The sequence below is a fragment of the Drosophila montana genome, unplaced genomic scaffold, assembly GCF_035044405.1.
Source record: "Drosophila montana isolate Dmon_TW-CO22-7 unplaced genomic scaffold, ASM3504440v1 contig_778_1, whole genome shotgun sequence".
In the NCBI taxonomy this organism is placed as follows: domain Eukaryota; kingdom Metazoa; phylum Arthropoda; class Insecta; order Diptera; family Drosophilidae; genus Drosophila; species Drosophila montana.
In genome coordinates, this window is record NW_026999074.1 from 523,465 (window position 1) to 538,873 (window position 15,409).

A 15,409-nucleotide genomic window follows, 5' to 3' on the forward strand; every position below is an offset into this window, starting at 1 on the left:
ACAAATATTTAATGCATAAAGATGCATATGTATCTACCGAGAGTCTTTTGAATATAAATATTACGTAATATTTATAAATGTTAGAGCTTCAAAGCATTAGATGCAAATTCAAAAGAAATCTTTGAAGAAAAATATATGATACATAAATACAAATATAAAGAGTCCTTTCCATGGAAGAAGTTAAGTTTAAGCTGCTTTAGTTGCGAGAGTATAATAAACTATGAGCTTAAAGTAAGGCAAGGTCTGTTGTTACCCTTGGCTGAGGGTCTGTGTGCATTCCACAGCTGTTGCCTGTCAGATTTGTGCTTCTTTCGTGTTCCCTCACCTTACGGCTGCAGTCTCCTTCAAGCGCAGTTAAGAGGCTGTTTTGGATGTGTGTGTATGTGTTTGTGTCTGTGTGGGTCTATGTGACATAGATTCTCAGAGGTGCACGAGGTTCAAGCACCTTAAATAAGTGCGATTTATCAATGTGGCAGAAAGCGAAAAGGCAGACGTATGTTTACCCGCAAAATTCCATTTAAAAATGGTCACAGCTGTTGCCAAATTAGCCACAACCAGCGAGAGAGAGAAATATAGAGCGGGTTGAGAAAGGCACAAAGTACAGAGTACGAGTGATGAAAGCCTTTCACATTGAAATTAAAAAGGGGCTGTCGGCTGTGGCAAAGTAGCCACCAACGCAGCTGCTGCCACTGCTGCTGTGGCTAAGCGCAAAATTAAGCAAATTAAAAGCCGCACACAGAACAGCAGCTGCATAAATCATGTGTGTGTGTCCCGTCTGACCCATCTGTATGTGTGCTTCATGCCTTTTGCAGTCCGTGACCTAAGTTGGTATGTGTAAATAACCGCAGCTCAGGGTCACCTTTGGCCCACAACGAAGCACAAAAAATGCCATTGAAAAATGTTCGCTTTGCTGGCCATTTTCAGATTTTTATCAAGCCGCTCAACCTGTATGCTCCCAGCCCCACCCTCTAAATTCCGTACAAAATCAGCGCTTAAAAGCCGTTGACGTGAAAGTTTTCCTTTTTTTTTGATTTTTTTTTAAAGCAACCAAAAGGCTGCCAAAAACATTTTAAATTAAAATTCAGCGCAAAATAAAATGGCGCTCAAAAATAACAACAAAGAAGAAAATGCCACGGTTAAAGCACAACGAACTTTTAATGCTCTAAGTGCGATTTATTTTGTTGAGATGATGAAGATATAAAATTATAAGCTCTATCTTTAAACTATTAAATGGAACACAAATAACTAAAAGGGTATACATTTTTTAACTGGTTGTTAAACATTAAACTTTATATTTAGTTAGAGAAAATAAACATTTGCGAGTATGTTTCACATTAGAGGATATCCATGAAAAACAAACGAAGTAATGAGAGTGAATATAATTCTAAACTTGGGATAGTAAAAAGTGATGATGTGATTTTATATATGTATGTGCATTATATGTGACTGATCTGCAGTTAATTGAATCGCCAAATAATAATGGTATGCTTAAATAAACATCCATTCCAAACGTTTTTATATAGTGAACATTACTTGATATTAGTCTTGTCCCCATTGTAGTCTCGTTTGGAGTAGTTCAGGGCTAAAATGCAAAAAAGCCCATATAGAATTCCGAATACTGTTGCCATTGATTTATAGCCAGTGTTACAGGCAGATAAGGATCGGCGACTTAACCCTGTGCAAGAGTAGGGTATATTAAAAAAAATTCAGAAAGTGAGTAGAACATTTTCCATGGCCTTGGATATGGCAAGAGCAGCGGCAGCATTAACTGTTATTGTCACGCGTGGGCGTGAGCTTGGGGGCGGGCATTTGGGCATAAGTCGCGGATTTTGGCCAAAATATGCGCAAAGTGTAAGCCGTTTAGCGCTCTTTGATGGCCTGCCAGCAGCAGTGGATAATTTATAGCACGCTTTTGGAACGACTGTTTGGCAGGGGACAGCAATAGCCAACAATTGGGCAATTTCGAGAGGCAGGCGCCTAACAAATGACAGTTTAAAATGCGTGACATACACAAACACACATACTCGCACACAAACACAAGTCTCCTGCTGCTAGTTGCGCTGACTGCAGGCAAAGCACTTTGGGTGCATGTTTAATGGCATTTGTTGCTAATCAATGAATAATTTATGGGCCAAGGTTTTGCTGCCTGCTGGCAGTAATCCAACAATCGCAACAACTGACACACACAGCCACAGAAACACACACACACACCCACACGCGCGCGCACACATTTGCAGCTCTGACTGCTTCTGGTGCGTGCTCTGCGCTGGGTAAAATCATGTTTTAAACTATTTGCCAGGACTTTTGGCTGGTTGTTGTCGCTGCTACTGAGTGGTTGTTGTTTTTGTTGTTTATTGTTGTGGTTGTTGCAGTTAGTGTTAGTGTTGCATTGCCCAATGCTGTTCGTGTTACTGTTTGGCGTCGGCTTACACATTCCCATCGCTTGTTTCAGCTAATGCCTTCAGGTTGTTGTTGTTGTTTCTGCTTTTGCTTTGTTGTGTCGCATTTAATATGCAATTTTTAATAGCGCAATTATAATTTGCATGTTGTAATAGTTTTTTTTTATAACATAGCATAGCACTATAAAACATTTATATATATAATTTGTTTGGGCGGGTGCACTTGTACTGGGAAATGCAAAAGCTGTACGACAGGCATCAAAGGGGTGGAAGGTCGTAAAGGGTGCTGGCTGAGCAGTTTGTATATCAGTTATATCCTTTTAAAAAAAATACATATGCTTACAAAAAACGGTATAGAGCAGCATGCCACAAACATGTGTTTTTTTGTAAATATCTTTGCGTGAATATTTTTGTATGCCAACAAAAATAATTTATATATGAAGTTTTTAATATATTTATTAACTTTTTATGTGAATGCTCTTATTGTTATTAGATATTATTACCAGCACAGTTTAAATATTTCACACCTCTTATTTGTTTATTTATTATAATTATTATTTTATTGGACACTTTTAATAAATATATTACTAACTATAACTAGCTCAACTTTATTTTCATCTGTTTCATTGCTATTTCTATCAATTAAATTCAAATATTGTTGCTAAACAAGGCTAATTGGGAAGTTGAAATAAGTGCACATATAACTGATTTTTCAGCGAAAATAACAAATGATTAAATGTTTGCCTATTAATTTTAAGTTATCTTGTCTACTTGACTAGCGCATTTCATAGTTTGATTAGAGTTCTTTTTAGTAGCTAATTTCACTTAATATTTTATGAGCCATGAACATAGAAAAAATTATTAAATAGCTCTCCTTTGCACACCTCAATCGCGAGGCCTGCCAACGGCCCATTAAAATATACACGGCTTTCCATTTAAATAATGTAAATTTTATCGATCGATTTGGAATCGCTGAGACCTGACAAACTAGTGAGTCGATTCAGAATTTAACTATGCCACATGCCACAAAGTTGACTTGGCCACAAATTTAATTCGGGAATAAGCAATGACATTGGCAATTGGCATGCCCTGAAAGTGTCACTTGTGGTGTGCATAAAAATTTTCCGGCAATTAATCTTGATAAGGGCTTTTCAGCAATCGCAATAAACACGGCAATAATCATAACTAACACAAAGACAACAATTGCTAGGCTGGACAACTACAATACACAAATAATTTGGCCAAGTCGAAAACAAAAACTTTTGGACCGCATGTGGGAAGCAGTAGCAGACATATGGGCCATATAGGGCATTTAACCGTTAGATAAATGTTGACGAGGTCAATGGGCGTAAAGCGGAAGTTATGGCCGGGAACCAGTCGGGCCCAGCGACACGTACAAATAAAGTAGATGCCAGCGGCAACTTTGGGCCATTAGCTGAGCGTAGTCAAAGGGGGACTCAGCGGGGACATATTGAGAGTTGGGAAGAGACAGCTTCACGGGCATTACGTGCCCAGCCAATAATCTCTGTCAACATCAATTTGGCCGGGGCCTGAGCAACGGAAACTAATTAAATGGTGTCCCATAAATTTCACATTAAAGAAAATTTATTGCATGCCCAAAATCGAAATTATTGCCAAAGTCGCGAGACGTTTAATAAACTTGGCCAACAATTTGGCCCGCAACTTGGCAAACGTGTCGCGATCGTAGCATACTTTACAGCGCACTCAAATTGTGATTTATGCACCAGCTTATCAGGCTTGAGGCTGTGAGACAGACTTGCCAGACTTACAGAATTAAAGCCAACTTTTTCCATCCGTCAAAATGCGGGCTAGTTAGCAGCATGTGGTTCACTTGGCCTTGCGTTACCTTGTTCTCTGATTTGCTAAAGTTTTCGTTTCGTCATTTGGCATTAGCAAAGCTGCTGTTTAATTCAAACAACAATTTGTGCCAACGATGCTCGCGAGCTATGAACAAATACATTCCGTAGACAATGGCATGTGACCGCACTGATCCGGAACTATTTGTTGTGTTCGCTATCGCCAGAACCTAAGCCCTTGGGTTTCCACGTGTCACAGAAAAGTTTGCGCATTTGATTTTTCACTTTTAGTGGTACGCACCAAAATGTTGCTGTGGCTCATACTCATCTTTATATTACCAACTATAGTTTTGTTATTACTATTATTATGTTACCATCATAATTTGCTGGTTGAGCTGCATTCAATTCGATTTTCGGCTAGCTGCAAAAGTTTAGACCGCTTTGCTAAACTTCTAATATGAAAGTTTTGACGTTATCATTTTAATGCAGCCCTTAGTTGGCTGTGCTGCTGCACTTCTCTTTCTTCTGGCGCTGTCAGTGCTCGATTCCTGTGGCAGTCAATTGCTTTCAGCTGACAGGCTGACTACTTGACTGCCAGCATTTATGGCTCTCCGATAATGCTGCAGCTGAAATACTAATGCATGATAAAATAGAAAATGCATCAACGTTTTAAAACACAATATAGAATTGTGCTCACTTGACATTTGATTGAACATTACTTGCTGTTTCTCATGGCGTATACACAATGTCTGGAAAATTAAATTAAGAGCTGCAGATATCTGCAATGTATAAGATACGCAATGTCTTTTTATATTAAGTTGTATACGCTCTATATTTATTTTATTTTTTATTTTTATATATTTTGGCAAGAGAGAAATATGATAGTCGACAATATGGACTCAAACATTGATTATAATTAAACTATCACCACCATAAAATCGATTATTTTGCAAGAGCTGGGCTATTTTAATTTATATTTATAAAATAAACAACTACATTTTAGTACAGAGCGGGCTTCATAAAGAATCACCAAAATAAATGTTTTTTAAGAGTCTTATAAGTTTAATTTCTTGACAAATGTAAAGTAAAAACTACATCATCCTTACTTTAAAGATTTACCAGCAATTGAGCACACACTTTCTCATTCCGGCTGTTGAGCAGAACCTTAAAGCATGTTGACTCTGTGTAAAGCTAACATATTACGCATTCGCCTAGTTATCCAATATTTGCTGTACGTTTTGCCTGCTTTTTAATTTTTTTATTTGCATCGGCATTTGCACGGCTTGGTGAAGGCTAATGCGGTTTGCAATACACCATGTGGCAAGTACGACAAATACCAAAGTTGCTGGCTGCTGCAACACCCGATATACCATAGACAACGCTACTGCCTTCTTTTTTTATTGGCAAATCCCATTTGAGGTGTAGACCCATACACATTGTTGTTGCTGTTGCTGTTCTGAAAACATTATCACGTGGTTTTTGTATTTAGTTGCATCGCCTGTTCGGTATGGACTCACGACTGGCAAGGGCGACCATGAGAGTAGGAATAAGGGACGTCATGGCCAGATTGCATACCTGACTGCCAGTCTTTGGTGGTATTGTGTGCGGGCGTGTTTTTTCTTCCTTAACTGCAGCATAGCAGCGGGCAGGCAGCGCTCCCCCCCTTTTCGACGCTCCTTATGGAGCCAATGCAATAAATTCCGAGCCACGTTTCGTGTAGCATTGTCAGGCGGAGCTATTGTGCTACAACTTTATTTTGTTTTTGTATGCGTGTTTGCAATCGCTGTTGTTGTTACTGTTGTTCGTGTTACTGCTGCTTTTGTTGTTAAGGAAATTGAAATAAATGTGTGTGTAAATGCGTCAAAATGAAGTTCTGAAAATGTTTTTGCCAGTGACAAGTGTCAATTAGAAAATGTTCAATTACATTAAAGCAGACAACAACAACAACAATGGTGCGCAGATATAATAACAAACTACAAAAACAACAATAGACACAGCAAGTGATTCTTTGTAAGAGGCAGCCACTACTTGAAGCTATTGTTGTTGGCATTTTCATTGTTGTAACGGGCACAGCATGAAGATAAACCAAAGCAAACCGAGAGAGAGAGAAACGGAGACACAGAGCAGGAGACGGACAACTTGCCAGATAAATGTAATTAGTGGCACTCTGAGTTAGCTGGAACAAAAGGTGCGCCCGGGCAATGTACAGACTTAGTATAAAGTACATCGGCAAGTAATGTGGCACAGCATAAATTAGACTTTTAATTAACATATTTAAGCTAAGAATTTCAAAACAGAATCTCATTTAACATTTATATTTTCCTAGAGAAAACAGTGACATGTGGAATACATAAAAAATATTTGGAAATACATTTTTCCATTAAATCATTTATTTGAAATAAAAAGAACATTTTTTTACAGGTAAAAACTATCATAACTAGAAAACAATTGTAGTCAAAATATAAGCTAAATTGCAGAAGTTTTTGTTTTACCTAAATTTATGCATATTTATTTCTTCTCTAAAAATAAGTAAGTAAGCCAGATGAAAAGAAAATTTAAATTCATTACAATTTATTATTCATTATTGCTGTTCATTCGTATTAAAGACCCTTTTGCGCTTACATTACTGCTTTCATTTGTTTACCTTTAAGTTTAATAAATTAATTACTCTTTTCATAATTCCAGTTTTGAGCGTTTGCTTGTAGTTAAGCATACTTGTTTGGCAATATTTGTCTTACTCGGTGGTAAACCTGGTGTAGGCTTTATATGCTACACGTACACTTAATAAACTGTCTGCTAATTAAATAAATTATTAATCATCAGATGTAGAGACAGCAGCAGCATCAGCCTTAAAGCTGTCGTTGTCCTGTTCCAAGCCAAGCAATTAAGCAAATGATAAATCTATCATTATGTGGGCTGTGTGTATGGTGGGGGCAAATGTAATTGCTGCATGCGGTCAGTGGGCCACAAGTTGTTCGCCGTTGTAGTTGGCATCGTGTGGGCGTGTGTGTGTGTGTGTGTGTCAAGTGTGTGTCCAACTGCCCTGAACATGGCGTATGCGCGATAATTTTATTCGCCTCTCCGCGCACTTTTGAGCTGCCTGCAACGACAACAACATATTCGCTGCCATTTATAAACTGCTCATTATTTGTATTTAAATAGGCACCCCACAAAGCGCCATAGCCCCTCAACAATTCCATCTATTGCACATCTGTTGTGTGTTTGGTTGCTGTTGTTTCTGTTGCTGTCGTTATTGCCCGGCTGCTTGGTTGGCTAACAACAAATTGAAGGGAAATGATTCCATTTCATGCTAGATTAAACATGTGTCCACATAATTTATCGATTATTTATCATGTGGTCGCCCGTTTGTTTGTAGACAAAGTGACGCAGTGCCTGCCGGGCACAACCGAAAGTAATATAAGTGTGTTTATCTGTGTGTGTGTGTGTTTGTGTTTTTGTGTGTAGGTGTTTGGTTGCGAGTGTGCGTAGGCCTTTGCGATTATATTGCGCACACAAGTGCAAAATTAGAAACAAAAGCCCAGCCCAAGGCGCTTTCTGGCAGTTTGCTTTATGCTATTCCCAACGTAGTAACCAACTCACAGTTTGCAATTCGCAATTCACAGTTGTTGTTGTTGTTCTTGCTGCTGTAGTTCTTGACATCGCTGTTGTGGTTGCCAGCTCTTTTAGTCGTGTTTTTTTTACGTTATACGCATTGCATTTTTACCGCATACAAACACACACACACACTGTACAAAAACATGAAAATGGCAGCCATTTTGTAATCCGCATGCGGCTGGGTAATCACCTCATCCAGCTTCCCTTACGTGCGGCAGCATTGGCCGGGTTTTTGCGGCACATTGGCGCATTATGCGGCCGCCTCCATGGATGTTCTGATTTTGTTGTTTTTTTTCTATCTACCATTTTTTTCTTTTATTTTTTATGCTGGTTATACGCTGGTCAGTCGATCGATATTTTAAAGCTTAGCCAAACGATGTGGCTGCATTAGGCGCATAAAACTATTTCAGCGAGATCACCACAATTGCCAGCTTTGCCTGCTTTAGACGCATTAGGGCACAGACAAGGCTGGAGCCGAGCACAAAGTGTGGCCACATCTGTCATGGTTTTACTAAATTTTCCAACACATATTTTAAATTGACGAAAATTTGTGTATTAATAATGCGGGGGCCAAAAAAGTGACTTGTAATTTTTATAATTGAAATAGTTTACATACTAAATTCCACGACTCGAAATACTTAAAAACCTTAAATAAAGAAGCAAAACAAAAATCGATAGTAAACCAGCAATTAAATCTCAATAATTTGCAGAAACGGTCAAGAAATTGCAGAAACATTTGCTCATATAGTTTATTTCAATTCAATAATAATGTACAATTTTATTTTATTGTGCTATCTTTTACAGATGGTGACATTCTGCGCGTGCTCGTCAATAATTCGGCACAAATCAAATGCGATGTGGGCTCTAGTTTGCCGGATGACAAGGTGCTCCTGGTTGTTTGGTACAAAAACAATTTGCCAATCTATAGGTAAGTTCAATGAGTTGAACTTTAATTTGAACTTTAGCAAATGTGCCGAGTTTTCAACAGTTATGACACGCGTGGAGCCCATGCAGGAACGCCCTCACATTGGCGTGATGAGGAGGTGCTCGAAGATCGGGCCGTCTTTCGCACGCACAAGGAGCCAGCGGAATTGATTATAAATCCGGTTAAGGTAAGTCAACCCAAATGGCCATAGCAAAAGCTAAAGCTAAAGTGTCAACAATACAACAATCCATAATTGAATTTTTGTTACCCCCTTACAACAGGAAAAGGATGCGGGCAACTTTCGCTGTCGAGTGGACTTTAAGCTATCGCAGACCAGAAATAGCAACGTCAATTTGGAAGTTGTTGGTGTGTATAAAAAAATTGAATTTTTGGGGACAACATTTAGGGAAAGACATTTTAAAGGGACTAAAATAATTCGAGGCCCTCGCCTCGCGCATTTACCTAAACTAACTCAAGACAATAAAAAGATTTACAAAAATCAAGTATGAGAGTTCTAGTTGGGACTCTAGCTCTTTAAAGCTCCGAAACATGATGAAAACACAGGATTTCGATATCCATTTGTATTGATTTCATATAAATAATTATTGATGATTTGATTCGGATACTCTCAACTGTTTAATTTATTATGTTTATTTTTTACTGGCGAAGCATATTAAAAAAAAAAGTAATATTACATTAACGCAATTAAATAGTTTTTATAAATAATAATGTATAATACATTTATAATTAAATAAATTTGAATGTGAACGCAATGCAATTAATTTAAAAAAAAATTAAATTCATAATCATTTACGATTTAAATATTAGTATAAAGCCCACAGAAAAATATCACGGTATAATAATTTAATATATAAGAAATGCCTCAATATATTTCTTTTCATTCCAAATTACATGAAATGTGAAAATAAATGCATTTCATCAAAAATAAAATTAAGTTTATCAGATGCAGCGCTTTAAGTTCCCAAAACTCAGAAAAATATATTTTTTATATATATTGTTTTATCATATTTATTGTATGTAAATTATTTGCCTGTTGGCACGTCGAAATGTAAAAAAAATGCAATTAACATTTATTGGCCTTTTTTTCTGCGCGCTGCACGCATAAATTAGCTCAAATGATTTTTCGGTTAGCCGCAAAACATACAATTTAAAATGCAAATATATGTATATGCACATATATTATAAATGTATGTGGATATCCGCGCCGATATAGGGCACAGTTGGCACATTCCCTTTGATATTTTGCAATGCACAAATTATATGTGATTTGCGGCTGGCGAATGTTTAAAACTGTCAAATTTGGTATTTGGCTAAGACTTAATTGATTGGGCAAATGAATGCCATATAACTAATTGGCCAATTCCCTTCCCTTTCTACAGTGCCTCCACATCAGCCGAACATTTACAATGATCGTCGCTTGCGCATCGATTCCCGTGCGGGCCCCTACGAAGAAGGCGGCAGCCTAGAAGTTACCTGTGTCGTCTATGGCGGTAAGTAAACGAGTTTTAGCATTAAGCATTAAGCAACAAATATAACTTCCTCGGTCTGGTTTTATGAAATCCAATCAGCAATTAAAGTTTACAGGCATCGTTAAAACATAAATTTTCGTGCACGAAACCTATCAGAAATTAAAATCGCTCTAAGAAATGAAAAACAATTCGCTGGAATGTTGTCCGCAGTGGCCTGGGATGGTCTGGGGTGGCCTGGTGTGTACGCGGCCAAACAAACAATGGGTCGCGGCATAAACAACAAATAATAAATAAGGTAAATAACATTGGAATTGTAAGAAGCGAACAACAAAAGTCACCGAACAAAAAGCCAATTGAAAGCGAATGGCAAAGAGAACGCCAAAGTCAATTTCTCAAATATATACCAAGCGCACAAAAGGATTAAAAATTATCGGGGCTGTTGGCAGAGGGAATGGCAAAGGAAAAGGGAGGCGGAGGGGGAAAGGCAAGTTAATCCGAAGAATGAAAACGTTGCCTTTGAGCATAGCCAAACAATTGTTAAGCAAATAAAAGGGGGTAGCCGGCAGGCACATTCCAGCATTGAAAACATGGGCGACAACCTGACAACAATTTCTTAACACACACACACCCACACACACATTCACATACATATTTGTATGTGCCATATAACACTTGAGTCAATTGATGATAACGAAGTCCAAAAAAAAAAAAATGCCGACAGTGAGAAAAAACACTCAACGCTGGGCATTGTGTGGCAATACGGAGCCTTGTGTTTCAAGCCGGGCCAAATAACAATGGCTTACACTCACAGTAAGTATGTCACACTCTACCCTAACAACAACAACAACAACAAGAACAACAGGAAGAGCAACAAGAATAAGAACAGCAAGCACAGCAATCGCGTGCTTTATCGCTGCGGACTGCGAACCACGAACTGGTGAAACTCTCTGGCCAAAACGGAAGCGAAACCACTTTGAATGGTTTGACATGTCAACGTTGACATAAAATAAATCACCAGCAAGAAAACTGCACTCTGGACTGGCAACTGCCAACTGGCAACTGCCTGGGCGGGCTTAATCTAACGGGTTGACTGACCCACCCGAACCCACTTGGCGGGCTACAACCACAAAAAATTGGGCACTCAAACTGTAGTATGTGCCAATTAAACGGGGCCAAGAAATTGTTGCTAAATGTACGACCATATAAAAGTACAAATGTGAATACATATGTACACTTGTCCACCAACTTGCTGACAGGGTGGAAAACGATTGAGGGGTGGCTCGCACGGATTACAAGTTTCCGGCAAGTAGTTGGTCAAGTCTGTTGACAGCTAAGCGAAAGCACTTTCTGTTGCTAGACTCAAAGTGAATGGCAAATGAGCACCAAATAGGACTTTATAAATAATTGTGGAAATAATTTCTAATTCATAAAAAAAATAGTTGTGATTTTTAAAGCTTTCAATTTAAAATGTAGTAGTGAAAATTCATATTTTATTAAATTAAAATACATTGTTGGAGCAATAAAGTAATGCACAATTAAATTTAGACACGTTTTCTTATAAAAGGGTTGCGTATCACAAAAATAGATTCGTTTCTAATTTGTTTGATATCTCGGCCACACCCTTAATTCACTTCTATTTTTCGTTCCCATAATTATGTGTCAATTTAAGAATCTATGCAATTAAATGCTAAACAGAAGCCGGAAATAATTAACTAGCAAATGTCGGGCAATCATTCCTGAGCTGGCAATCAGGAAAGACAGGACAAAGGGAGCAAATTTGAAACCGGCACTCAACATGCAAAGTCCATTACAAAAATTGTAATAGTGTGGGTTACGAAAAAAAAGAGCTTAAAAAAAGTCAAAAAAAAAAACAGTTGCCACTCAAAGAAGTGCAATCAGCAGGAGTAAGTCAAAGCGGAGCAGTTGATGGGAATGGCAATGAACGCGCGCCTATGCCAAGTAATTTGGCTTGCTTGGGTAGCTTGAGGGTGTGCAAAATCGACAAAGTAGCACTAAATTTTATTGCAGTTAGGCAGCAGGGGAAGGGGCAGAACGGACGCGACTGGCAACTGTTGCAAATGAGCGCGACACGCCAACAGGGCCAAATGCTGGAGTAGAAATAAAGATATAAAGCCGCACAGTCTGTGGTGCCAGTAAAAATTACCACCCCCAGCAACCATAAGGCATCATGGGGCATTATACAAGCTCGGTGCTCAGCATTGTGACTAGATGGCAACGCCTCTAAAAAGGACTCGCCTAGCACGGCTACTAATACATAATATTTCGCGTTGCACGTCATGAATTTAACTCGCGGCGGCTTTCGTTGGCCAAAACGTTGCCACACATATTCTCCCTAGTACCTCGAGTTGGCTAGTAAAATAAAATAAAGAAGAACAACAGCCAGGAAAGTCTGCGTGTGTGTGTCAAGCGGAAGTGCAGGCGTTTTCCTCTCTTGCCAAAGTGCGCACACAGTAAAAATATTCATTTCTTATTTGTTGTTGTTGTTGTGAAAATTGCCCCTACTTTTGCTTCTCCCCTTGTTTTTTGTTGGTTTTGTTGCTGTGGCCAGGTTACAAAATTGTGTGCATTTTTATTAAAATTTTTCTCTTTTTTTCTTCATATTTTGAGCTCGGAAATGTAACAATACGGGGAGCCTGGCATGAAATTGTTTGCCACAAAGCGAAGGGAGCTAACAACAACAAAAAATTGAGAGAAGCATAAAAAGACTTCGTTGTAAAATGCATGCCACAAATTTCGCAACTGTTGTTGCTGTTCTTGCTGTTTTGCATAATATTTTAGTCATTTTGCACTTACTGTGACGGCCTTTAAATGTGGCATCTTTTTTATAGGCAAATTTTGTGGCGCTAGCCGCACGTCAGTTACATCCGCCAAAATGGGCGTGCTGCACTGTCAGCAAGTAAAGTAAAATACATTTACTTTTATAGATTTAGTTGATGTTAAGCGGGAAGTAGTAATGCATCAGCACTTAGCTGAATTACTTTTTTATTTTCTGATCGATTCTGAAAATCGATCATCTGTAGTTTATGGAAATAACATGCTTAGAAGAAACTAGGAGAAAGGGGATATTACGGCTCTGGTGATATGCTTAGAAATAGTGATGTGTGTCCGTAAGGAACATCGATTTTGAACATCAGATAAGAAAATAGCCTTACAAAAAATGATGCGTTGATGTATTGAAACATTCAGTATCGAGACATCTTTTTTCCGACTAATTTGCATTCTTTTAAAAAAAATCTTAGCCAATAAAGCATATACAATGCATATGTTATGACTTCTTACCTTCAATATACATACTCCAATCACAAAATCTATACTTATATGTAGTCGTTTCAAATGTTGCCTGTCGCTGCCGCTTGGCAAATAAAAATAAATTATATATAAATTCGGTAATAAATTTGGTAATAATTGCTTTGATAAAGATTGATATGTCGATCTTTCGTTGTTTTTTTTACACAAATACCTAGAATATTTAGTATACCAAATTGAGCTGCGATTATTTTAATATAGTTAAAGGTAAGCCCTAAAAAAGGTGTATCATTTTGTTCAGCCTTTGTTGGAGGTAGTTTATTTGCGCACATATACTCATTTTAATGTACATTGAGAGATTAGCTCGTATTACAGTATTTGTATCAGCTAGCACTTCTGTTGGCTGAAAATTCGCATTAAAATTCATGCGCCGCGTCAGCAAAGTTTTCGACCCCATGCAGATGTCTGTTATTTGTTCCAACTAAATGCGGTAACACAAACTGAACAAGAGGACGCCGAATCGCCCCAGCCCATCCTCCCAACTTTCTAGAACAAATGACAACTTAGCAATTCAAGAAGAGATTGAATGCAAGTTGTTTCCTGTTTTTGTTTGCTGCTTTGCGCGCAGCTTTTAAAGCGAGGGCACCAGCCAGAAGCAGTCCTTAAATTTATTTTACAGCTTCCTCAATGGTTGTTGGCTGGGTACAAAAAGCCAAATGCCAAACACCAGACAGGCTCAAAAAAACACTCGCACAGAGTGTACCGAAAAGGAAGAACTGAAAGTGTAGAAAAGACAACAGCATAAAAAATATTTATGTGGTAGTGCATTTTTGCAACTATCAGCAGCAGACGTGGCAGTTGTTACAGTCGCTGTTTTATCTTAGACATACATATAAACATATATATATATATATATATATATATATATATAGATATATATACTGCACTTTGTGTTTTCTTCACTCGTCTGCTGCATGTATCACCCACACAGCAGATGCAAAAGATGCAAAGATATGCAAAACTACATAAGCAAATATTTCAGCATTGCATAACTAAGCCAAGTCCAAGCACACACATTTACCACTCTCTGTCTCTCTCACTCGCACTGCATTAGTCTCTTTCGTATTCTCTCTACGAGCAAATAGCACAATGAGCAACGAGAACTCAGCCAGCCGACGCGTGCATTAGCGAGAAAGGTTTACGCTGAAGAGTATGCTACGACTTTAAGTTGGCACAAAGTCTGCAGAGAAGTATGAGTACTAAAAGAGTATAAAAAAAAACAAACTAGCACGCATGTGAATGCTGCTGCTCATTAGGGAAGGGGCGTGCTGGCAACAGAGTTTGGACTGGGCGTGACAAAGCAATGTTAAATTGTCGCTGCTGGCACAAAAACCCATTTTTACCCTGCTCGAAAAAAGCGCTGCACTTGCAAAAAATAATAATATAAAAATAATAGAAAAAGGCTTTAGAGAAAAATAGCACGACTAAAAGATACTCTTACAAATCATGTATTAGAGAGAGAGAGAGAGAGAGAGGTTCCTTTACATGTTATTACATTGTATTTTAATAATTAAGGTACCTTTACATGTTATTACATTGCATTTTAATAATTAAGATAAAGTTGTTGAACTAAATATTCTAGCTTAAAAATACCTTTAAGCTTAGGTGAAGGTTGGAATTTAATCAACAATTTTTTAGTACTTCCATTTTATTTAATTTACGAGAGATATAATTGGCAACTCGCTCTAAAAAGGAAATCCATAATATTTTGTTATAGACTCCAGCAACACATGAGCTGACTGATAACCCAGTTCCCTCCTGCCTAAAAAATGCATGGAAATATTTCATTTTTACAGGGTATAAAGCATGTAAAGCTGCATATAGTAAATATGTGTG

At 38.0% G+C, this 15,409-nt stretch overlaps 1 protein-coding gene and 1 long non-coding RNA gene across 5 annotated transcripts in view; one reads left to right on the forward strand and one right to left on the reverse strand.

Moving 5' to 3' along the window:
• The window catches only part of side-VI (sidestep VI), a 92,223-nt gene that overhangs the window by 42,747 nt on the left and 34,067 nt on the right, over positions 1–15,409 (forward strand). For all 4 annotated transcript variants that reach the window (XM_064698468.1, XM_064698470.1, XM_064698471.1 and 1 more), the window contains exons 3-6: positions 8,636–8,759; positions 8,820–8,943; positions 9,038–9,122; positions 10,157–10,267. In XM_064698468.1, coding sequence (XP_064554538.1) covers positions 8,636–8,759; positions 8,820–8,943; positions 9,038–9,122; positions 10,157–10,267 — 444 coding nt within the window. The remainder of the gene's footprint in view (positions 1–8,635; positions 8,760–8,819; positions 8,944–9,037; positions 9,123–10,156; positions 10,268–15,409) is intronic.
• On the reverse strand, positions 5,159–6,219 carry LOC135439683 (uncharacterized). The gene is made up of 2 exons (XR_010438154.1): positions 5,792–6,219; positions 5,159–5,735 (listed from the first exon to the last, which is right to left on the reverse strand). It is a non-coding gene; the product is annotated as an uncharacterized LOC135439683 (long non-coding RNA).